The sequence below is a fragment of the Acomys russatus genome, chromosome 6 (genome assembly GCF_903995435.1).
Source record: "Acomys russatus chromosome 6, mAcoRus1.1, whole genome shotgun sequence".
NCBI classification, from domain to species: domain Eukaryota; kingdom Metazoa; phylum Chordata; class Mammalia; order Rodentia; family Muridae; genus Acomys; species Acomys russatus.
Window position 1 is genome coordinate 9749478 of NC_067142.1, and position 24734 is coordinate 9774211.

At 39.0% G+C, this 24734-nt stretch overlaps 1 protein-coding gene across 1 annotated transcript in view; it reads right to left on the minus strand.

Moving 5' to 3' along the window:
- Nucleotides 1-24734, minus strand: part of LOC127190912 (contactin-associated protein like 5-1-like) — a 721994-nt gene that overhangs the window by 444437 nt on the left and 252823 nt on the right. The window contains exon 8 of the mRNA XM_051148186.1: nucleotides 2141-2405. Within this exon, the coding sequence (XP_051004143.1) occupies nucleotides 2141-2405 (265 nt within the window). The remainder of the gene's footprint in view (nucleotides 1-2140; nucleotides 2406-24734) is intronic.

Genomic DNA, 24734 nt, shown 5'->3' on the forward strand with positions numbered 1-24734 from the left:
GACTTCACTTGGATTAGGTTTTTTTGTTTTTGATTTTGTTTTGGTTTGGTTTTTTGGATAAATAACACCCTTCCTCATCATCGCCTTTATTTTATTGGTAGGAAAACTTCTTAAAATCAAAATTTTTTTCTTTTTTTAAAATTTTTTATTAATTTATTCTTGTTACATCTCAATGGTTATTCCATCCTTTGTATCCTCCCATTCTTCCCTCCCTCCCATTTTCCTCTTATTCCCCTCACCTATGACTGTTCCTGAGGGGGATTTCCTCCCCCCTGTATAGGCTCATAGGGTATCAAGTCTCTATAATGAGTGAGTTAACCCAGAAGCAGAAAGACTCAAATGGTATATACTCACTTATATCTGCATACTAGCCCAAGGGGCATGTCCCATGAAAGCCTTCACTTACCAGGAAACTGGAACAGAGGGGAGGACATCCTACTGGGACTCTAGATGAGAGAAGCATGGGATAATTGCAAAGTAGAAGGATCTAGAGGGTCCTAAACACCTACAAGTAGAACATTATGATAGGCAGACTTGGGCCCAGGGGTCCCACTCAAACTAACACACCAGCCAAGGACAATACAAGCGGTAAACATTAAACCCTTACTCAGATCTAGCCAATGGACAGAACATTCTCCACAGTTGAGTGGAGAGTGGGATATGACTTTCACATGAACTCTGGTTCCTCATATTTCACTTGGATTGTTTATCTTCAGATTTCTGACATGGTTTGTTGACTGAACTGAATATTGCAGCTCCAGCCTATGCACATGACCCAGCTTCATTCAGCATTTGTGATCCAAGAAAACACTGGATAGCCAAAAGCTATCTATAAGATAGCCACTGGAGAAAGAGGGAAAAGGTTCAAGTCTTCCAAGTTTAAAAAATCCAGCTTGAAACTAGGCAGAAGTGGTTCACCTTTTTACCTACAGTATTCACAAGGCAGAGGCTAGTTCAAGGCCAATCTGTTGCACCCAGTGAGTTCCATGCCAGTCAAGGCTACACAGAGAAGCCCTGTCTTGAAAAACCAAAATAAATAAATAAATAAATGCAAGAATAAAAAGAAAAGAAAGGAAGAAAGGAAGGGAAGAAAGAATGAAAGAAAGAAAGAAAGAAAGAAAGAAAGAAGGAAAGAAAGAAAGAAAGAAAGAAAGAAAGAAGTCAATCAATTCAGCCTGGAGGCTGGAGATAGCTGATTGATTCTGAGCACTTGATGTTCTCACAGAATGTCCTGTTATGGCTTCAGTGTCTACACAAATGAAGTATACACAACATACAACACACACACACACACACACATACACACACACACACACACACACCACTGTTTCCTAGACTTCAGCCAAGTTAAGATTGTTAAGAAGTTTTCTCATATCCCAAAGTCACACGTAATAGTATATGCTTATTATGTTTAAAATATTCAAGAAATAAAGTTGTTAAAGCTTATCAATTAATATGAAATAAAACATGGTGACTGTAAAAAAAAATTCCATAATGTTGTAGAAATTTGACATGGAAGCCAGATGAATTCTAAACAATTTCTTAGCTTTTGAAACATGTGATGCTGGAGACATTTCAGTTGCCCTGCATTTTTTAATGTGTAAAGTTTGTAAAATGGCCTCTTCTTGGGGGCAACCATGGTAAATATGATTTTTAGGGTGAAAGATATTTACACAGGACAAAGGAGACCACTTCACAGAGGGTGTAGAGTGTGCTCAATACTCCTGCATAAGAAATCTATCACCTAATTTTCTGATAATGCTACAGTGAAGGAATCGGAAGACTTGTTAAATTACACGTGATAAGTTCAGACTTCACTGTTTATGTGTGTCTAATTAATGCATGTGAGAGAGAGAGAGAGAGAGGTCAAGCCCCTTCACATTTATAGTATATATTCCACCAATGCACAACCCTTCCTTCTTGTGTATGGTTTTGTATGTTTTAGGCAGAAACTAAAGTTTGGTTGACTTAGGTAAAGGAGAAACCACAAACAAAGAAAAGAAGGAGGAAAAGAGTGGGGAAGTGAAGGAGAAAGGAAAGTCAGGAGAGAAAAGGATGGGGAGAAGAAAGTCAGCCAGACAGGGAAGGAAGGGGAGAGGAGGGAAGAAGTGATTACAAAAGAAGTCAGCAAAGATTGTACCTGTAAGGATATCTGTTCTGTGTCTTGCCACTTTCTTAATCAGGAGCCTCAGAGTCCCTCCCTCCAGGATGAGCAGCAGGGTCCCTGAGCCTTCAGACAGCTCTGTGGACAGAAGTAGACCATCTTTGTTCCATGTTCGAAACTGGAAACTCACTGACAGTCCATCAATTTGGGGGTTGCCTCGAAGCAGCAAATAACTCCTCCTGGAGTTGACAAACGTGATGGGGACAATTTGTGGTTCTGAACAGGAAAAAGTGACATTGCCCTAAAAGAAATAAAACAGCAAACATATAAAAAACCATTTTTATTTTGTAATCTGATAGTATAAACAACCACCTAGCGCTGACCTTAATTACAGGATCGTTCGACATTCAGTTTCATGATCTTAAAAGGAAAAATAGGTCAGCATTGCTCAGACCAAATCACAAAACTGCTGCTGTTCATATTTTATCTCTCAATGCTTTCTGTAAAGGCAGTCCGAGATTTTAGGGAAATTGGTTAGTAAAAAGTCACCATCTTTTTAAAAAAAATTTTTTATTAATTTATTTTTGTTACATCTCAATGTTTATCCAATCCCTTATATCCTCCCATTTTTCCCTCCCTCCCATTTTCCCATTATTCCCCTCCCCTATGACTGTTCCTGAGGGGGATTACCTCCCCCTGTATATGCTCATAGGGTATCAAGTCTCTTCTTGGTAACATGCTGTCCTTCCTCTGAGTGCCACCAAGTCTCCCCCTCCAGGGGACATGGTCAAATGTGAGGCACCAGAGTACGTGAGAAAGTCATATCCCACTCTCCACTCAACTGTGGAGAATATTCTGACCATTGGCTAGATTTGGGTAGGGGTTTAAAGTTTACCGCCTGTATTGTCCTTGGCTGGTGCCTTAGTTTGAGCGGGACCCCTGAGCCCAAATCTGCCTATCATAATGTTCTACTTGTAGGTTTCTAGGACCCTCTGGATCCTTCTACTTTGCTATTCTCCCATGCTTCTCTCATTTAGAGTCCCAATAGGATGTCCTCCACTCTGTCCCAGTCTCCTGGTAAGTGAAGACTTTCATGGGACATGCCCCTTGGGTTGGTATGCAGATATAAGTGAGTATATACCATTTGAGTCTTTCTGCTTGTGGGTTAACTCACTCATTATGATCATCTCTAGCTCAATCCATTTGTCCACAAATTTTGGGAATTCCTTGTTTTTAATAGCTGAGTAGTATTCCACAGTGTATATGTACCACAGTTTCTTTATCCATTCTTCTACTAATGGACACTTAGGCTGTTTCCATGTTCTGACTTTTATGAATAAGGCTGCTATGAACATGGTCTGTCTGGTGCTATCTCAGCAAAATAGGAATAGGGCTTCCTCAAGACCCAGCTATTCCACTCCTTGGAAAAGTCACCATCTTATACGGAACCAATGATATAAAAATAATTACATTAAGTCCCTGGGAAAACTCATATAGTGAGCCATCTATGTGTCAAACTCTGGAATAGCATTGAAAGCAATATACATAGAAAAATACTGTTACAACAAAAAATATGCTAATGAGAGACTGATGCCGACTCCTGAAGGGAAAAATGGTATGAAAACAGAGAAAGAGAGAGAGAGAGAGAGAGAGAGAGAGAGAGAGAGAGAGAGAGAGAGAGAGAGAGAGAGAGAGAGAGAGAGAGAGACATTAAAGTGATGATGCTAGCTATATTTTAACTTTAATAAGAATATGTGAAGTATGTGGGTAAGAAATACAGGAGAAAACTGAACCTGGGAGGTATTAAGAGAATATTGTTAGTTTGGGATGCAGCTCATATGGTTGAGTACTTGTCCAGCATACACAAAGCCATAAAAAAATCCCTAGCAGTGTATTAACTAGCCATGGTGGTGAACACTTGTAATCTCAGGTTTTCAGTCAATAGAGGCAGGAGGATCAGAAGTTTAGGTCCACTGTTGGCTACTTAATGAGTTTAAGGCCAGCTTAGGTTATGTGAGGGAACAATAAAAAGAGGCAGTTTTGACTAAATTAGAGAAAGTTGTAAGCAGTTTAACATTTGTATAAGTTGGTATGAAATGGACCCATCTATATCCAAGACAAACGAAAGAAGTTCAATATCAGAAAGTTATCATGAATTGAAGAATGGAGTTGGGGATAGAAAAAACTGGAAAGGTCAGGAGTTCCATGAGGAAATAAAAGGAGCCAAGAAATCCAGGACGGGGTAGGAGAGGGTGTTGCAGAGACACATGTGTGGTGGGGACTTAGACCTCCTGTTCGGATGTAGCCAATAGGCAGCAAATTCTCCTTGTGGCTCCCCTATGGAAAGCAGGGACAGTCTCTGGCATGGACTCAGTTGCACACTCCTTAGTCACCTTCCCCTGGCAGGGCATCCTTGCCAGTCTGGATGAGATTTGATAGCCTGGGGTCAAATGATAGGAGAGGATGGCTACACCTTTGTAAGGACTGCGGGACTGTGGGAAAGAGGGTGGGACATGGAGGAGACAAGGGACAGGGTTACAATCCAGATGTAAAGTGAACCAATTAAATTTTTTTAAAGAATAAATTTATATGCTCAATGCCACATATTGCCTGTTTCTATAGAAGAGAATAGAAGAAAGGCTGGACTACTGTTTTAATAGGGCAGAAGGGTTCTGTGGTGAAAGTCATTTGGTGTGCAGATAACACTGTCTACATCCAAATATGTCATACCTTCATTTGCACCACCTAGATCCTTTAGGCACTGAAACTAATCTCAGCAGCAATCATGCCCCTCCATTAATCTCATACAACACTGTCACAGATCACATCTCCTGCAGATGCATTCTTCCAAAGCCAGGCTTTGTGTATCAGGGCTCAATTCCACTGAGTCTTCTTCCCAAGTCAACACCACTCATGGAAACCATGAAGTGCCCCTCAGTGGGGGATGCTCTCCCGAGCAGATGCCACTACTTAGTTTCCACCCAGGGCCCAAAATAGATGCTCAGTATGTGTCAGAAAGCCAGAAGTCTAAGCCACAGCAACACTTCGCAAGAAAGACATTCACATGTCTTGCGTTCAGTGGATAGAGTATTTGCTATACAAGAATACTGACCTGCATTCAGATTCTCAGAATCCAAGTAAAAATGTTTGTTGACAGTGTGCACTTATAATCCCAAAACAAACAGGTGGATACAGATGTGTTGCGGGTGCTTGTTGACCAGACAATTGGTTTAAATAAATAAATGAGTTGAAGACTCAGTGATAGATCCTGTCTGAAATTTTAAGTTTAAAAACAAGAGAGGGCAGAATCTCTTGTAACTTCTGACCTCAACATGCATAGGCACACATACACCTCCATACACCGAAATATACACAAAACATCTCTAGATCTCAACTATATTTGTTTGTGGTAGTCATATGTTCAGGCAAATAAATAACTAAACTGAAGTGAACTTTCAGGAACACTTGTACATTTGCAATCTTTGAGTATTCACATAGCAATCAAACTGCCTGATCCTGTTCTTGCATGAGTCATTGGTTGTGGTTATATTAATGTTTTCCACTCTTTATCCTGCAGATAATGAATGACTGAAGGGGATATTCATCAAGAATCAGGGTGTACCATTGTAGGCAAAAAGCCAAATGCTTAAACATGCACTCTGGATTCTACACAACACTTTCTTTATGCCTCCACTTAAAGGGCACACACAGTTAATCTTAAAACAAGTCTATGATATATTGGTGGTTACTGTGGGAGAGAATCCCATAAAGCTTATATTCAATTGCTGTCATTTGTGTTCCTTCCTCTGCTTTAAATGCCACAATATTTTTTAGTATAAATATCTATCCACTATTTCATGTACAAATTTGCCCACTTGGATTTCTGGCACATTAAAGAAGAAACATATCCCAGTGTGTGCATGACTATACTGGCACTTACAATTGCAATAAATAAAGTCACAAATATACCATGGAGGGACTAAGAGCTGGTAGAAGTTTTCCTTGTTCTGATGTTATTATCATTGCTCATAACAACAAATTTTCTCTGTCTCCACCCTGGACACAAAATTTGATGCTTTGGAGAAGGAGTAGTGTGTGGTAGATCAGAAGGAGAGAGACACAAATGCAATTAATGTTCTAAAAAGATGCCTTCACTTACAGTTTTCAAACTTGCCTCTGTTCGGTTCAACTTGAGTATTGGATTCTCAGTATGAGAACTGAGTCCAGTACCGTCCCAGATTACTTATACCTATAGCAGGAACTTCCTTTTCTTTACAAACTAATACTACCTACATACTTACTACTATATATGCTTGTTTGTATTAGTTACTTTTCTTGTTGCTGTGGTCAAAAATCAGACAGCAAAGGAACAGAAAAAATAGTTTATTCCATCTTACAGTTCAAGGAGATATGGTACATCATGGCTGGAAAGATATAGCATCCAGTGAGGTCGTCGTGATCATAAGAGTTTGAAGCCACTACTCACATCAAGTTCACAGTCAGGAAACAGAGACAGATGAATGTTGGTGCTCAGCTTGCTTGCCTTCTCTTTTTTATTAAGCCCAAGATTGAGATCATACCACTACCCATATTCATAGTGGGTCTTCTCCCCTTAGGTAACCTATTCAATCTAGTATTGCACAGGCACTCCTCAAAGCTTATCTGATAGGTAGATCAGAATCCTTGAAAGTCAACAGTGTTAACCAGAGTTTTCTTATTCTGCTCCATGTCATTAAAACAAAACCTCTGAAGCAGAGACCAAGCCCCTATTGCTGAAGATACAAGGCACTTCTGCAGCAGGGCCCAGAGGCCCCTGAGCTGGATCTGACCTAAAGCTCTTCCCTGAAAGCCAGCTTTATTAGTTCCAGAAAGTGCCATGTAAGTTTCCAAAGAATAGTGCAACCAACAGTCCTATCTAACTGTGACACCTGTGAACCACATCAACAACCATAGAGGCATGATAAACCTACAGGTATAATAGTGACAGTCACACTTCGGTGGTAACTAAAAGCTCTCTGATTGGACTTAAGACCAGATCAACAAGAGGGGAATCATGTCTTGTCCTCGAAATTTAGCCTACTATTCATGCTGGTGAAATCATGGATCTTAGAGAATAACTTAAACCACTATTCTACTAAATTAGTACAATTGAAATCTATATTCTAAATATTTGTCTTTTAACCCACAGATAAGTGTAGTCCTCAAGGTACATCAATGAAACTCTTCTTTTTAAGAGACAAGAAGAAACAATTTAAAGGAATAAAAAGAAAATATCTGAAGTTGTGTAATTTACAAGAAAAAAAGAGATTTGTATAACCTGTAATTTTCAAAATTGAAAATACAAAATCAGATTCACTGAAGAATTCTGTATCTCTTCAGGGCCTAATAACATAGCAGAAGAGCAGATATGGCTGCACAGGGAGGAGATAAACACGTGAGGTCACCTTTCTAAAAATAGTTTCTGTTTACTTTTAATTATCTGTATGTGCATGTGTATCTACATGCCTACATGCATGCATATGTGTGTGTGTTCATGTGTGTATATGCTTATGCATGAGAATGCAATACTTTCAGCCAAAAGTGCTGTAGTTTTAGGTGTTTTGAGATGCTTAACACAGATGCTCCGAACTGAACTTGGATTATCTGCAGGAGAATCCCATGCTCTTTCATGACTCACAACCATTGCTGACAAGAACACTCCCTGTGATGCTGTGACATGACCCATATTTGTAAGAACAGTGCTATCTTGAATTCAAAAGCAACTTACTATGGACACATATCATGAGTAGTATGGGCTATTCATGATGTATGCCTTATTCCTAGAACACCTGTAAGAAGAGGAAGGCTGCTTGTAAACTTACATAAAACATGGAGACTTAATTTTTTAATTCAACAGAGTAGTATGCAGGCAGGAACTATGTCCATTTTAAGTGTCATGTTATAGTATCAAAACTCACCAAGGTTACATGGGTCAAAGATATGCAGATTAAATATTATATCAGATTCCACATGTCATGATTAGATGGGTCTCACCTTGAAACCAGACAGCAGAGTCAATAAAGAACTTCTCCCAATGTGGGTGAACACTGTCTTATCCACTTAGTGTTCTAAGAGAACACAAAAGCTAGCAATGTGGCATTCTCAACTCCCTTTTACCTATTTTCCTGCTGCAACTGGTATACTTCTTTTTGACTTTTCTAGCCAGCAGTGGATACTTACATTCCAAGCCCAGCTTGCCAAATTCCCCAGGTTTCACAGATTTAGTTGTGTCATTGATTCTCTTAATTTGCTTATATCTTCTTAGATTTTGCACGGTATGTAGTTAAAAAATATCAGATCATGATACTTCCCAGACTCCAAAATCCAGTGGACCAATTCTTTATAAGAAACTCCAATTTAGTTGGCCCCATGAGGAAAGGTAGATGAGCTAATCTTGTAACAGTTGTGAGTGTGTGTGTACGTGCATGCCCTAGTACTTTTTAGTTCTTTTTGTGAAGAAAGCTGACCAGTACAAATAGCAAAGGGAGAAATAAATGATAAGCATACTCTCAGTGTATTTGCAGTTACACTTAGGTGAGAAGGGGAAGAGCCTGGCTTTCATAACTCTTAACTTACATAATGAATAAACGTCAAGCAGGAAAAAACACATGGTACCTAACTGCTAAAGGACTAGCATCTGCCTTGTTTGTATGTTACACCATCCTTGCTAGAGTGTGAAGACACCCTAAGAGCAAATGAAGCTTTTAACTCACTCATTATCACTTGGATTTGTTTCTGTGGAAACTTGACTCACGAGTACACTTGTCACAAGTGGCTGTTCCAGATCCCACAGCCACCATCCATTTTCTCCTCCAACTACACACCGAGCCTTCTTCACCCACACCTGAGCCATTTGCAATTCCCCTACATGTCACAAGTCCTGACTTCCCTGGAGGCTTTCAAATGGTGTATTTTTACCTTCAGACATCTGCATGTTTCTAACAATACCTTATAAAAATAATCAGCTACTTTGAGATAAATGTGTAAATATATAACAGGGTGACAGAAGAATAAGCATGTGGGGAGAAAGAGAGATGATGGATAAATTATTAAAAATTTAGTATACAGAAAAAGACTAAAAACCTTTCCCTACCTGGATGAGAAATGCTAGAAAATCTGGTGCTATGTTAATGGCAGATAAAGAATCATCAGTGGCATTGACCAGGAGTATTTTGAGCACATTGTTTCTCCACAGAAACTTGACTTACACATCTGGATCACAGTCCATCACTGATTTAAGTATGACAGTAACTCAAGACAGGATCCTGGAGCCAGAAACAAACGCAGAGACCCCAGAGAAAGGCTCTTTACAGACTCATTCCCAATAGCTCACTCAGACTGCTTTATTTTTTGTTTTATCTTGTCTTATTTTTTAATATATATTTTATTTATTACAATTTCTTCACATTACATCATAATTGTTATACCCTCATTCATATCTTTTCTGTCCTGCCCTCCCTCCCTCTTCTGGGCTGTTCCCCTCCCATAGATCTCTCATGGGGGTGGGATTCTCCTACCCCACTGACTGGCCACAGCCTATTATGTCTCATCAGCATAGCCTACATACATGTCCTCTGTGTGCCAGCCATGCCATCTTGCCAAGGGCTAGTAACCAAATCCTGGGTACCAGATTGTATGTCCGGGATTCAGCAGAAATCACCCCACCCACACCTGGAGAATCAGCTCTCCATTGGCTGCATATGTACATGCATATGAGTATGGATGTGTATGTATATATGTTTCTCTCTCTGTCTCTCTCTGTCTTTCTGTCTCTCTGTCTCTCTGTCTCTCTCTCTCTCTCTCTGTCTCTCTCTCTCTCCTTCTCCTCCCTCCTCTCTCTGCTCTCTCTCACTCCTCTCTCCCTCCTCCTCCCCCCTCTCTCCTCCTCTCTCTCTCTCTCTCTCTCTCTCTCTCCTCCTCGCTCCTCTCCTCTCTCTCTCTCTCTGTGTGTGTGTGTGTATGTGAGTGTGTGTGTGTTTGTGTGTGTGAATGTGAATGTGTGTGAATATTCCTGTTAAATATCATCTTGCAATTGATAACCCTTGAACTTTACACAGAACTGCTTAGTGAGACTTAAAAACCCAGCTACACTGGCAGGGTAATTAGCCCTGAACATCTCCAATTGTTACATATCATCACTGAAAGTATACATACATGATACCATATCCAGATTTTTATATGCATACCCGGTGTAGAATGCCTATCCCCATGCTTGCATTGGAAGCACACTTTATGAAGTGAGCTATCTCACAGTCCAATCTACCTGCAGATTAGCAAAACTTAAGAAACATTATTTTAAGTTCCATCAGCAGGGAGTGACTACCTACTGCTTGGATATACCTTCTTTCTTTTCTCTCCATGATAACGTGTTTTCTAGGGAGAATGTTTGGTTCCTACTGAGCTCCATAGAGAATTAGGATTGCTGACTTCACTGGAGATGATGGAGTGAAAAAATCCTATACAGCAGATTATCAAGAGTGATGGTCCAGGGCCTACACAATGAAAAGCAGAGGAAACCAACAAGTGTGGGTACAAGTTCTGATGAGCCTTCTCCTTCCAAATATATTCAGGCCATTCTGCCATAACATTTGAAATATGTGAAATTGCTGACAGCAACCCAGTAAAATCCATCCAACTAAAATCTTTCAACCATGGCAGACAGGCTCATCAAAATGAAGATCTTGTAGTAATAACACAACTACAGTGATTTCTCCATGTTTGATGGATGAGATATCATGACAGCTGCTCTTGTTCAAGGACTTCTGACAGGGAGGACAGGGTGCCACTACACATTGTAATGTGACACTTCAGCATAAATCAAATGCATTGGCTCAAATCTTCCACACACAAACATCAGTTCAGAGGATGATGCTGTTCTGAGACACAGTGGACACTAACATGGTCTTATGTTTTTAAAACTCAGGTTAAGAAAATAGGTCTGGTTTGTCTTCCCTGAACACAGAGTCAGGAAGTTCCTGATACCACTGATAGAGCCCAAATTGCCTACTGAGACAAGCATGCTTTCCTATAGGACTCTCAATTGGAGATGCTAAACAAAATAAACAAACTCTTTTCTTACAACAGAAATGACTTAAAATCTTGATGGAATTTTTTAGTACCCTATCTCATTCATAAATCTAAACAGTGTCCTTTATAAATATATCTTACAAGTTTGTTTATAAAAGCAAGTTTTTTATGTATAAACGTTACTGCAAATTATACTGTCTGATGAATGTAACTTGAGATAGATACCCAAAACCTCTATGTGAGCATGTAAAGATACCTAAGCATGATTTGCTTTTGAAAATCGATGACTATGTTTTAGGGTGATTTCCAGAATGCCATTTTTTTTTTTTTTTTAGTTTTAGTAAGTCTCCAGCTATGGCTCATATAGGCTTATCCTGAAATTCTTTTCTCATTGAAGCCATAACTTTTGGGATTTTTCTAAATGGAAGTCTCTGGAAAGAACTTGTGCTTCTGCCAGGGATGCTATAGAGGTATGGTTCCACCTCTGTTGCTGACATTTCCAAAACACTCTGTACCTAACACAAAAGGACAGGTTCATTGGTTAGCGGACACTTTAGCCAGATTGCAGCCTAAGCCAGAAATATCATAAGACTTTAAGCAGAGACAAGGAGGTAGTAGAACTGAGAATTCTGAGACATTTGTAAAGAATAGGTTACTGTGAACGAATTTCATATCTTTAGAATTAAACAGTACCCATTTGGAATAGAACAGATTTAAAAGTACACAGAGAAAATAAGAGTGTATTTATAAACTAAGACCTCTGCTTTACCAGGAAAGATTAACCCTTTTGAGATCTAGAATGCAGGCAAGCAAAGTTTTGCCCAGTTCTCTGATAAAGGACAAGGGAGAAATATTCAGTGATATTTCTTCCTCCCTTTTTCTATCATACATTTTTTTCACAGGCAAAATTAGTTTATTAACTTGTTTGCATGATACAGAGAAATCAAGCTAGAACAGCATGGGAAGCCTGCTCCTGCAGGTTAAATTTCAGAGTCCCAAAAGGTGAAATGCATGATGGCCCACTTGTGCACCAGTTCCATCACTGTTACAGTGGTAACCACTTTCTGATTAGATTTGAGGTATTTCACAACAGGGAGTTCATTCTTTGTTCTGTGAACTTTGTCAGAAAAACAAGGTCAGTGAGGTCACAGGCTATACAGTTAAACTGAATATTGATTAGTTAAATTATAGCATCAAACTGTCTTCTAAATTATTTCATTTATAGCCATAATCTAATGCTACCTAATAACCTTAATAAGACAAATGTCCCCTTACAGTGAATAATAGCAAATGAAAAGACCCATGACTACATAAGATTCTGATAATAAGGACAATTGCTCATCCATGAACAAGACATGTATATTGTCTCCTCTAAGGCTCAGGAAATTGTGTAGAAGGGGAAAGAGGGGGAGAATATAAGGGCCAGAAAACATGGAAGTACTGTGAAAGATGTATGTGTGTGTGTGTGTGTGTACACGTGTAAAAGAGACACTGCAATTATGAACTCTCACAACAGATGTAGATGCCTGAACAGAGTTTGTATAACACAGGGTCGCTCAGCAGTCATGCACGGATGGAGGATAGGCTCTAGACCCTACCTCTTAATGCAGAACTATATGTGACCAGTAGATTCATGGAGGGAAAAGGCACCGACTCAAATTATGGACCAGCTGATGACTCTGTCTTTCTCTAAGGAATATTTGCAAGCCAATGGTCACGGAGATAGCTCTGATTAAACTAAATGGGTTTCAAAAGTCATGAATATGGACAAAAGGACGGTAGGAAAAAATGGGGCTTGACAGTAATGCAAGGGAGATAAATGGTGGAAGGGAGAGAGTAATCAGAATGCATTATCTGCATCTTTAAAATCATTAAACAACAAAATTAAATTTATAAAATGAACTATAGGTGTCTTAGGAACAAAAATATTTCACATATGAAACATTTACAATATTTTAAGCTAATAAAATACTGTGTTAGCAAGGATACAGGAACTGAGGCTTGAAAAAAAATTCTAGAGAGACATACTGAGCAAGTTTCTACTCTGTGACACTCTCAAAGAATCTATGCTCTAAGAAAGAACTTTTCCAAAGTCAGAAACCTTCCAATAATCTACACCAAAAATTGTGAAATAAGTGCCCCCTCTGAGAATAGGCAATGCTCCTTCATAAAATATATAATAATAGAGCCTGGACATGAATTAAAATCATCTCCCTTGATCTCTGTCCCCATTTTTATTTCTTGGAGGCTGCATATAGAGCAGACTCTTCTGTGTCTGATGGCACTTTGAGTTTATTGACTTGTAGGACTATATTTCACTGAACATTCCACTAGTGTGGCTCTTTGGCCCATATTTATGCTGGAAATCCACCCTCTTTGAACATCTTACTTATCTGTCAATCTTGTGTTGGCTTTGTGAAAAAGGAGTCATGAGTCAGGCAGATATTTTTTTCTAACAAAATTTTGGCTCCGTTTTGGATATGTAAGTGAGTTTTCAGGTAGTGAACATCTCACTACCTAAAAATCAATTTATTACCTATTCAAGTCATGTAAGCATTTCATAGAAGACTCTGGAAAACTACAAATTTGAGTTTGTAGAGATGACTCAAGGGTTAAGAACACTCACTGGGCAATCATGAGAAATGCTGGTTATATCCCAGTGCCCCTGTAACAAACCAGTCATCAGGCACAAGCTTGTAACCTCAGATATGAGGAAAGAAGAAACTGAACTGCTGGGGCTCTCTGACTTCCAGCCAAGCTGAGAAAGTACAAACTCCAGGTCCCAGAGAAACTTATTCCAAGGAATCAGAGAAGAGTGAAGGAGGAAGACACCAGATGATTTTCTGGTCTTTGCACAAGTGTGTAAATCTTCACACATACATATGCATATACTCACACACATATATAATTATATAATTATGCATGAAAAGTATTTATTATACATAAATATTTTAAGATAAGAAATATGCCTGTCACATTCCTTGTTTTACATGATATCATGAACATAAACTATAAATAATAGTTAAAGAGAGGCAAATCAATATTCTTAAGTAATTCTCAGTTTGACTGTATGTTCAAACCCCTCCACCACCAACCTCCGGCTTGGTAGCTTCACTTCATGGCAAGAGTGTAGAGACCAGAAAGGGACATATGTAAAAATAGAATATAAAATAAATAAGCCAACTGGAAGAGGAAGAATAGGAACTAGTCTCTACAAACAGAACATGCTCAAGAAAAACCTAGGACAGCTTTGTGGCTGAGTGCTTTACTCTTAGTTCACAAGCCCATTCATCTTTCTTTCTTTCTTTTTACTAGTTTTTCAAGACAGAGTTTCTCTATGTAGCCTTAGTTGTCCTGGACTCACTCTGTAGACCAGGCTGGCCTCGACCTCACAGTGATCCACCAGCCTCTGTCTTCTGAGTGCTGGGATGAAAGGTGTGTGCCACCATGCCCGGCTAACCAACTAGTCTTTCTTAATAAAGTGTTTTCAGTTGTATTTCTAATCATATGTTACTGGTCTAATACTATGGCCCAGGACATAAGAGCCTTCAAACATTGTCAGATGCATTGTAATTCAGAAATATGTCCACAACAATTCACCAGTCAAACATTTGGTTAAGAAAGCCTGGGCTGGACTTGAGTCTCCTAGCCACAATGCAATTGTGATAATAAATCTGGTCACTATTTTAAAGGGTTCAAGGTCACAACTCAGATTGAGCTAGGTTTAAGTTTAAGTAGAATGGTTCCTAAGGTAGAAGTTCCATGGCCTAGACACAGAAATAGAGAGCCGATTTACAGTTCCTTCTCCCTGGAACTCCCCAGATACATTCACAATGAAATGTCTTCGCATTTCCTACCCTCCACTTTGGCTCTGACTGGATGTGATAAGTCAAATGTGGCTGACATACTTTTGTTAAGATTTTTTAACTGTGAGTATGTGTCCTTTCATCTGTATGCAGGAGCCTGTGAATACTTAATAGGGCACTGGATGACCTGAATCTAGAGGCACATTCTGTTATGACCTACCTGATGTGGGTGATAGGAAATGAACCGAGGTCCTCTGCAAGAGTAGCATAAACGCTTAACTTCTAAGCCATCTCTCCACCATTGACTCTAATTTTAAGACACCCCATCCCTACAAAAATATAGCAGACCCAAATTGAAGTTTCTTACTTTGACTTATTTCAGATTGTGTTAAAGGGGCTATTTGCAGACTTCTTTCACTGTGCTGAGCTGTTATTTACAGAGAATGCTCGTTATGGCTGTTTGCTGTGCTTCTAATCATCATTCAAACACCACAACATTTTGATGGGTGAAAAATAAACCCAGCAGTACATGGCTGAGCTTCAATCAAGAGACATCAAGCAGAGCCAATCTAGCATTTATAAGCTAAGGAAAAAAAAATCTTGATTCAATCTAACTTGTGGGGAAAGATTTCAAAGCCAGTACTTGATTTCCTTTTCCCAAACTGCTATAATACTTTCTAATTTGATTTATCTTATAACTATCAAGCGTGACTGGCTTGGCACCCAGAAATATAAGGAATGGCTGCCCCTGAGCTTATTGATTTACAAATTCATGGAGAGCACCAATTCAAATGAAGGCTCCTTTTCATGTGTGCAGAATAAAAGGCTCCTTCACAGATTCATTTATTTATTCAACAGATGGTCTGTAAGCAGCTCATGCCAGGTCAGGCTTGTTTCTTTGGCTAAGAGATGTCTGTAGGAAGGCATGCTTAGATGTGGCCCAGCTGAAGTCTGCATAGCAACAGAAGGAGGCTCAGAGATTATGGAATCACCATTGTGACCAAGAACTATGAGGGTGGTGTGCATCTACCTGTGACAGAACAAAACAAAGCTGCATGAAATGTCTTTGATTTGAGTTTTGTATACAACTAGGAAGGAGTTGAGATGGAAAAAGGAATTGGATGAAGAAACAAAAATGAAACATAAATTAGAAAGGTGTCCATTGTAATTAATGAAAACAAAACAAGCAAACAAACAAAACAGGATGTTTGGCATCAAGATACAATCGATGTTGAGGCTAGAATAACTCAATATTTAGAAACTTGACCACAAATGTTATTCCTAGCTTGTCTAATCAATTTCTCCAATTTTATTTGGACCCCTATGAAGGTATTATTCATCCCAAATTAGCCAGAAGAAACCTTAAGGGAAGGTTTCCCTTAAAGAGGGTTGGGTACGTCTTTTGTTTCTTTCTTAGGCTATACACGTTTATTTTCATTGGGAGTTAGTCGTAAGTTACTATTGGTCTTATTCAGAGACAAATGAGATTGGACTCTGGGATGTTTCTCTTTTCCTTTATCTTTCTTTATTAGGTTTGGAGACAGGGGCTGAAAAGAAAGAAGTGGGAATATAGAAATATATAGGGATGATAGGACAAAAAGTAGATTATTGAGTTGACTCCTCAAATTAAGGCCTTAATTGTGCTCACAAGGTTATTTTTAACTCTTTAGTGTAGAAATTTCTATATTGTTGCAAAATAAAATTAATTTTGATAAATTTTTATAGAATTCAAATTTAAGATTATTCTTCACATATATAATATATATTTCTACCCATACCATTCAAGTAGAATACAAAGTTTACCTCCAATAATTTGAAGTGCTATTGTAGACTGTTTTGGGTAGTTAATTGTCAATTGACCAAATCATGGCCATATCAAGTACTAGTTTATTTTTATCACAAGACTATATATCCATCTACCCTAAGTATAGCAGACAGGTATGATTCTATAGACAGATAAGGTAAATTAGGTAGATAAGGACTTCAAAAACCTCAAAGTTCTACAGAATATGGCATTTAAAGATGTTTTTATTAATTTAAGGATTCTTTGACAAATAGACAAGTTAACTCCTGGCAACATTCAGCCTATCTCAAAGAAGATGATGAACATCAAAGAGCTTCCTTATAGAGATGACTTCAAATGTGGCAAACCAACCACTGGGCAAAATGTCCTGATTTCAACCACTGAGAGAATTATACCTGAAAATAAGCAAGCTTGTATACAGGTAGAGTCGATTTCCAAACTCTGCCAAGAAAGGGTAAGCAAGTCCTCAATAGTTCCTGCCTCACAAATATGTCTATCAGATATATTGGTCCAGACGGCTGAAGATGATGTTCCAGTGTTATATAGAGTTTTTGATGACTGTTCAGGTGACTTTTTGGAGACTGTTTTTTCACTTTGGAAGCTGCTAACCTGAACTTCCTCTTTAATCAGGTAATTAATTTTATTCCTTCTCAAGTCTCTGATGGGGTTGAAGACCAAATAGTTTAGTTTCACAAATCAGCTTCATTGTTTAGGCGTTTGGATTTTTTACGTCTTGATAGATGTTTTACGTTGATAGAGACGCAATATGATACATATTGATTTGGATTTAGAAATTTAGACTCACCAAGATAAGAAAATATTTTCTTCATGGTTGTCAAAACACTATGAATGTAACCTTAATATAATTCCTGATTGTTTCATGTTTTTTCTTGTTGTATTTAGTTTATTGTATATATTTGTAATAATATAAATGTTTGTGAAAAAAAATAAAAAATAAAATTAAAGAGGTTTTAAAAAGGTACAATGGATGACAATGCTTTGTTTCTTTCAAAGAAGGCATTTGAGCACAAAGATCAGGATCTTCAGTGATTCAGTCAAGGAACACCAAGGAAATAATCTGTGATATTGTAGGGAGAGTTCAGCCAATGTGTATACTACTAAGGGGATAGAAACCTTCTTCTTGTATCTTGTTCCTCTATCCTGTAAGACCTGTCACCTGTACACAGCAAACAGAAACTATGTATGTCCTTTGGTCTTAGATGTGTGTGTGTGTGTGTGTGTGTGTGTATGTGTGTGTGTGTGTGTGTGTGTGTGTGTGTGTGTGTGTGTGTGTGTGTGTGTGTGTACAATATCATGCCATGAATCACACATTGAAATCAGATGGCTACTTGATTGGGCTAGTTGATTATTCCTTTCTCACTGAGATATGAGAACAGAACTCATGTAGCATTGGGCTTTATATGCTAAACCATCTTGCTAGCATTCACTTTATATTTTGAGAGAGAGTCGGCTACAGAAACTTGAGCTTATCAATTGAGCTAGACTTACTGGCCAACAAGCCCCAATATCCTCCTGCCTCTGCCTCTCCAGTTCTAGGATTACTGGCATGTGCCACCATATCCAGAATTTTACATGGGTACTGAGACTGACCTCCAGGCTTCATGCTTGTGTGGTGATCACTTAACACCCTGAGACAGCCCCATAGTGTTCAGCTTCACTTTTGTCTTTGCTATTTTTCTGCTGTCTCAAATTTTCTACCAAAGCTGTGATTTTGGATTTTTTCTTTTTTTTTTTTTTTGATTCCCCAACTCTTGACATCTCTCTTATAACCTAAGTACTATGTTTCTTTCTGGAGCACAAAGAAGACTAATCCCATCAAAGCATTTAATATTTTCAAGTAAATTTGAACCTCACTGTAAGACAAAACTCAAGGGAGGATTTTGGAATTTGAAGGTTGAGGGAAAGATTGAAAAATAGACATATAGTTAAGCTTAAAGCAACGTTGTTTTAAATAAGAAGATTACAAATGTATCTTTATTCTGCATACTTCTTTTAGAATACAAATTAAATGTATTTAGCTGATAATATAAAAACTGTACACTATCAAGGCATCTACCTTATGATGCTTAAATGTATGATCAAAGCTCCATGGTCCCAAACATTTACATTTAATGTTTAAATTATAATTACTATGAAGCAGACAAAATGAAAACATTTTAACTGGCTTAATTTCTTAGTTGAAGAGAGTACATCTTTGAACCAGTTACAGCTGCAGGAGAAATATAAAAGAGAACTGAGCATCAGGAAGTGGTGAGCTGCTGGGGTCTCAGAGAAAATATGGAAAGAACCCTTCAGGAAAAACATGCTTTGGGAGAAGGAAAGTAAGCCACACTAAAAAATCATTAGTTAAAATGGGACATGATTTTTGTGAGAATTGAAACTTCAGAAGTCAGTCATTTGAGTTTTTCTTGTACAAACACAATGACAGAGAGCATGAACATTTTTACCAACAAGTTCTCTTAATTATTGCCTCATAAATGAGAGTAATTGTAGTGCTTTTTATTTCCTAACCATATATTGCAGTGACTATGTTAGATAATCTCATGTTTCCCTAATCATGTGACCTTAGACATGTACTTGAGAGTTGGGTTCTTACATGTTAGGGAGACATGACATGTTTCTAGGACTGTGCCCAGGTAACATGTGAAAATATGAATATATACATGCCTCTCCTTGTCCTCATACTTCTGTCTTTTAGATATCTAGGGTTTCTAGTACTTTTAATGCAATTTTTATTAATATTATTTGTATTTTTCTCCACATATATAATATATTCTGGCCACTTCCTTCACACCCTCTCCAGGCCTGATGTTTTTCTACAAATGTATTTTCTGTTTCCTTGATATTTTAATTCTGTTATTGTCTCCTAGAGCTTAACTGAGATAATGTTTGTGACCACGTATTTAGAATTATCCACTAATTTAGCTGGCCCACCAGCAGCTACCGAGTTGGATAAAATTGTGCCCCCTCTTCTCCCAGAATTTTGAGTTGTCAACTAACTGTTCATCTGTGTACTCAGACTTTAAATAAATATTTTTTCAAGTAACAGTGATTAGAGATATGATATTTATTTATGGATGAGTTACAATGCCAAAGTCACTCTTCTTTGCTGAACTTTTTACAATGTAGTTCGACACCCTAAATATTCTTCTCTGGTCAGCTGCCTCAATATTAATTAGTCTTTGATACTTTGAGTTCTAGAGACCACTGCAGGGAATAAAAAAAGTTCCTTTCTTTTACTATTGTTCCTCAGTAGAAAGCCTAGTTGTTCTGCCCAAGTACTTTACAATTTCACTTCCTTTTTTTCCATGTGTGTGTGTGTGTGTGTGTGTGTGTGTGTGTGTGTGTGTGTGTATTTGTATGCTTGTGTGTCTGTGTGTATGAACATGGGTGGAAGTGGGTGCACATGTATATGTGTGTACTACATGCTGAAGAGGCCAGAAGTCAACTTATAATAACATACCTCCGTTGTTGTGTATCTAGTTTTGTGAGAAGTTTTTTCACCAATTAGGTTAGACTGCTGACCAGCAAGCCCCATAGATCAGATTATCTTTTGCCCTCAGATATGAGTTTTCTAGCACATACCTTTTTGCTTTGCTTTTGGTATTATTATTATTTTGGATATACTGTGTATGTGTATATGTCTGATATGCATGTATGTACATGTTTGCTGGCACACATGATACAGAAAATATATGTAAATCAAAAGACAAATTTTGAGAGTTAATTCTCTCCTACCTTGTTAGAGGTACGGTCTTCCTTGTTACTTCAGTTGTGTTATATATTTCAGGTTAGCTGGCCCACAGGCTTCTAGATGATTCTCTTTTCTCAGCTTTCCATAATATTGTAAGTGTACTTAGGTTATAGATTTATGGCACAGTGTTGAGCCTTTGTATGTGTTGGGAGATCAAACTCAGGTCCTCAGGCTTGAAATTCAAGTACGATACAAACTGACCTCTTTCCTGGGTCCAGCTGTTTTCCATCTACAGGAGTCATATTCCTCACAAATCAAGGAACCATGCTCTATAGAAAAGTACTTGTCCACTTGGGTACTGCTTGTTTGCTTGCTAATCACCTGCTCTTGTGTTGCTCTGAATCTGAGTCTAGGCAGCAGAGGCTACACGAGTCCTGATGCTTCACTCACTGTGTGCTATCCTAAGTCCTAAAAGACACATCAGGGTTTTTACAATAACTTTCTGGACTTTTGGCATCATCAGACATTTATTTATTTGTCATTGGAAGCACATATGTGGAGGTTAGAGTAAATCACACAGGTATCATTTATATCATTCCACTGTGTGAATCCCCAGGATCAAAGAGAGGATGTCTGCCTTTGCAGCAAGACCCTCTACCCACCAGTCCATTTCACAAGCCCTTAACATCTTGCTTCTGTTACCATCTTGGAATGTTGTATATGCTACATGTCCTCTTACAAGACAGTTCTCCCTGCCTGGAATTGCTTGGGCTACACTTGCTCTTTAAAGCCAGTGACAGAATCTTCAGTTCATGTAAGAGGAGCTCCAGAGCTATGGAGAGGTGTGATATGTGTTCACTGGGAAGCACTTAGTCCTCAGTCAGGATTCTCAGCCTTCACCTTCAGCCAGGAGGATGAGACATGCAACTGTGAGTCAGAAGATGGAGGTGTGGGGCAATGAGGTATGCTACGCATCCTACTTCTTTCCAATGCCTTACTTAGTCTGGCCAGAGGCAAAGGTTCTGCTGCATGTCTCCCTTCTCAAAACTTCTCAGGAAGATTTAAGTAATTAGCTAATGGCAGGGAACATTTCTGAAATTTCTAGTTGATCTTTAATACTCAGCGGAGCGCTGTTATTTTGTAGATCTGTCTAGCATTGTGATCATGCATTGGGGAATGTTTCTTTATTCCTGCACTTGAATGTGAAAGTCATTCAGGACCTCAGGGAAAAATGATGTATAATAAAAATGAATAAATGCTGATGGTACCATGCTTTCCAGGAAAGAATAAAGAAGATTGTGAATGACAGAGTCTCCTTCTTCACATCATTGGCATTTATTTTCACTGACTATAAATTACTCCTTTAAAAAATAGATTTATTTATTTATCTATTTATTATGTATACAGTGCTCTGGCTGCATGTCTTAAGAGGTCATCAGATCACATTATAGATGGTTGTGATTCACCATGTGGTTGCTGGGAATTGAACTCCGGACCTTTGGAGGGACAGCCAGTGCTCTTAACCTCTGAGCCATCTCTCCAGCCCAAATTACCCTTCTATATAAAGGGTGGATTGTAATGGCTGTTCTTGGCCTGACTCACACAGAGGTGTCAAGGACAGAAGCACCAATCTGGCCTCAGGTCTATCAGTCTCTCCTCTCTCTGTTTACTGCTTCTCTAGTAGTGGTGTACCAACATGTCACTCCTCTATAAGCTCCAAAGGAAAAGGCCATGTCAACTATTCCCATAGGGGCTGAAATGAAGGAATAATGTGCTCAGCTCTTTAGGAGGAAACTTACCCAAAACTGAGTTGATTCCAATCTTCATTTGTCTATGTTTCTAACATTTTTCTTTCCTTTTCATCCTTTTCTTTGTCTTGTTCCCTCCTCTTTCATTTTAATCATTTCTTTTCAACAGCCAGTCATATAGCCCAGGTTGTCTTATTACTGACTATATAGTCAAAGCTCTTTGAACTCTTGATCCCCTTGCATCCATGGTGCCTGTGAATGTTCTTTAATTCCTCACTTATCTCTATTCCTTTACATTATCCTAATTTTTCAAATGACCAGACAGTACTATGTATGTCTGGCTGACTGAGCAGGCTTTCCTATACTCTGTGGGATGGACATAGATATTAATGCAGACAAAAAACTATGCAGCTTTAGTAAAAACTTAAAAGTGCTTGTCTGAAATCAATCTTAGGAAGCTGGGGCAGGAGAACTCAGGCCAGTTTGGGCTATATAGCAAGATTTTGTTACTAAGCACCAAAACAACTATAGAAATCTGTAACCCAACAATTTTCATTTTAATGAAACTGACTACATTTCAGTAAATTGCTTTGAATAATAGTAGTTGTTTTGACTTTTCTTTTGGCAACAGAAACCTAACCAACTCAACCTTCAGGAAGTTGACCCTTAACGAAATAAAGATAAGCTACTCTAATTTTTCAGTATTATTTAATCACATTTTAAAAACTTTTAATGTAACTGTTGACATTATTGAAATTATTTTAAGTAAAAGGTTGGCCTTAGAAACAAGACTTTAGACTCTGAGTTCTTTCCTTTTGTCACCAGACTATTTAAAATCAATCCTAAGAAACTGGAATTCCTTAACACTATCATGCTGGAAGAAAAAAATGACTGACATGTGGCCACAGTCAGAGGAGGAGCCTGATTCCTAGGAAGGGATCTCATAGGGTGCTTACAAATGATCAGATCCCTGTGTGAGAGAGACTGGAACTCAGATGTTGTCCATGATTGGCGGAACCACACTTTGATTATAACTACTTAGCCTTGCACATTTCTTGCCCTCTTTTTATATCTAAACCCCATAGCAGGATCCTAAAATTGGACTTGGGGACCTCTTTCCTTCCTTATTACCTTTTCTAATGTGGTGACATTTAATAAATCTTCAGCCGAGTGCTGTGGCACATGTCTGTAATCCCAGAATTCAGGGAGGTAGAGGCAGGCACATCCCTGTGACTTTGATGCCAGCCTGTTCTTCAAAGGAAGTCTAGGACAGACAAGGCTACATAGAAAATCCACATCTGAGGAGGAAAACAAAAAAATTTTTTTCTCTTTTACTTTTTAAAATTGGTGTATTAAACTTAGTTGGCTTATTAAAAATAGTTATCTGAATGGCAATTGTTAAAACTGTAAGACTGAGACCTCTAGAGAGATCTCTAGTCTATTCCCGGAGTCCCCACTAAGAGACAGAGTCCATTGTCGAGGCAAATGCAGACCCCAAGAGACAGAGGCACAGACATTTTATAGGTTTTAGACAAAGAAATGAGTTTTACAGTATGTGATTGGTTGGCATTTGGGCAGAAAAGCTGCAAGCAGGGAGTTACAAGTCTTGGCATTTGGTGGTTGGATAATGGGTGGAGGGGCAAGCTGACCTATGAGAAAGATTGGTTGAAGTAGTCACAGGGGGTGTTTAGGAACTTTTTTAGTTGGGGAGGGGTAGTGGAAATTTTAAACACAGCTGGCTGTCCTTGAGTCCAGCTGGACTCTGAGCACAGACTGAGACCTTGAGTCAAGTTGGACTCTTCAAGGTTTTTCCTGTCCTTGCCACACACATACAGTGATCTGATATCTGTCTGTCCTTGGTTCAAGTTGGACCCCCTAGAAATGTACATGCTTTGGCCTTAATGGGGGCCCTTAAGGGAGCTGGTTCCTTCAAAACTACCAGGGTCCAGACTCTGATGCTAAGGACTCTCAAATAATAAAGGGGTTGTTTGAAAAGAGGATCTTGGGGTATTCAAGATAGTGGAGAGCAGTGTGTACCGTGTTTGGAAGCTCCAGTGAACAATTCAGGGAATTGCACAGATTTCTGAGCCAGGAACACCAAGGTCCCCACACCACGGAGAAGGAGTGCTCCATGGTTCAGAGGGATCAGGGTGTGGAGGACCTATATGCCCCTGCACACGGGAGGAGCATGGATTTTCTCGGATCGGAGCAGCAGCAGCAGAGGCGGCAGCAGCAGCTGCAGCGGCACAAGCTTCAGCAGGGGTGGTGGCTGAGGTTTGCAGCTCAGAGACTTTCAGGGGAGGCAATTGGTGTGGTGGCTGGTGGGAGTTGCTGCGGGAGAGGGGACTCTGGGCAGGATTTGGGTTGCATGGTGCCTTGAGACCCAAACTGGACTTGGCAGACAGTTCAGCCCCAGAGCCCCGGGTTCAGCTCAGTGTGCAGTGCTGTGAAAACGCTGGCTCAGTTCAGCAAGCAATTCTGCCTGAGGCAC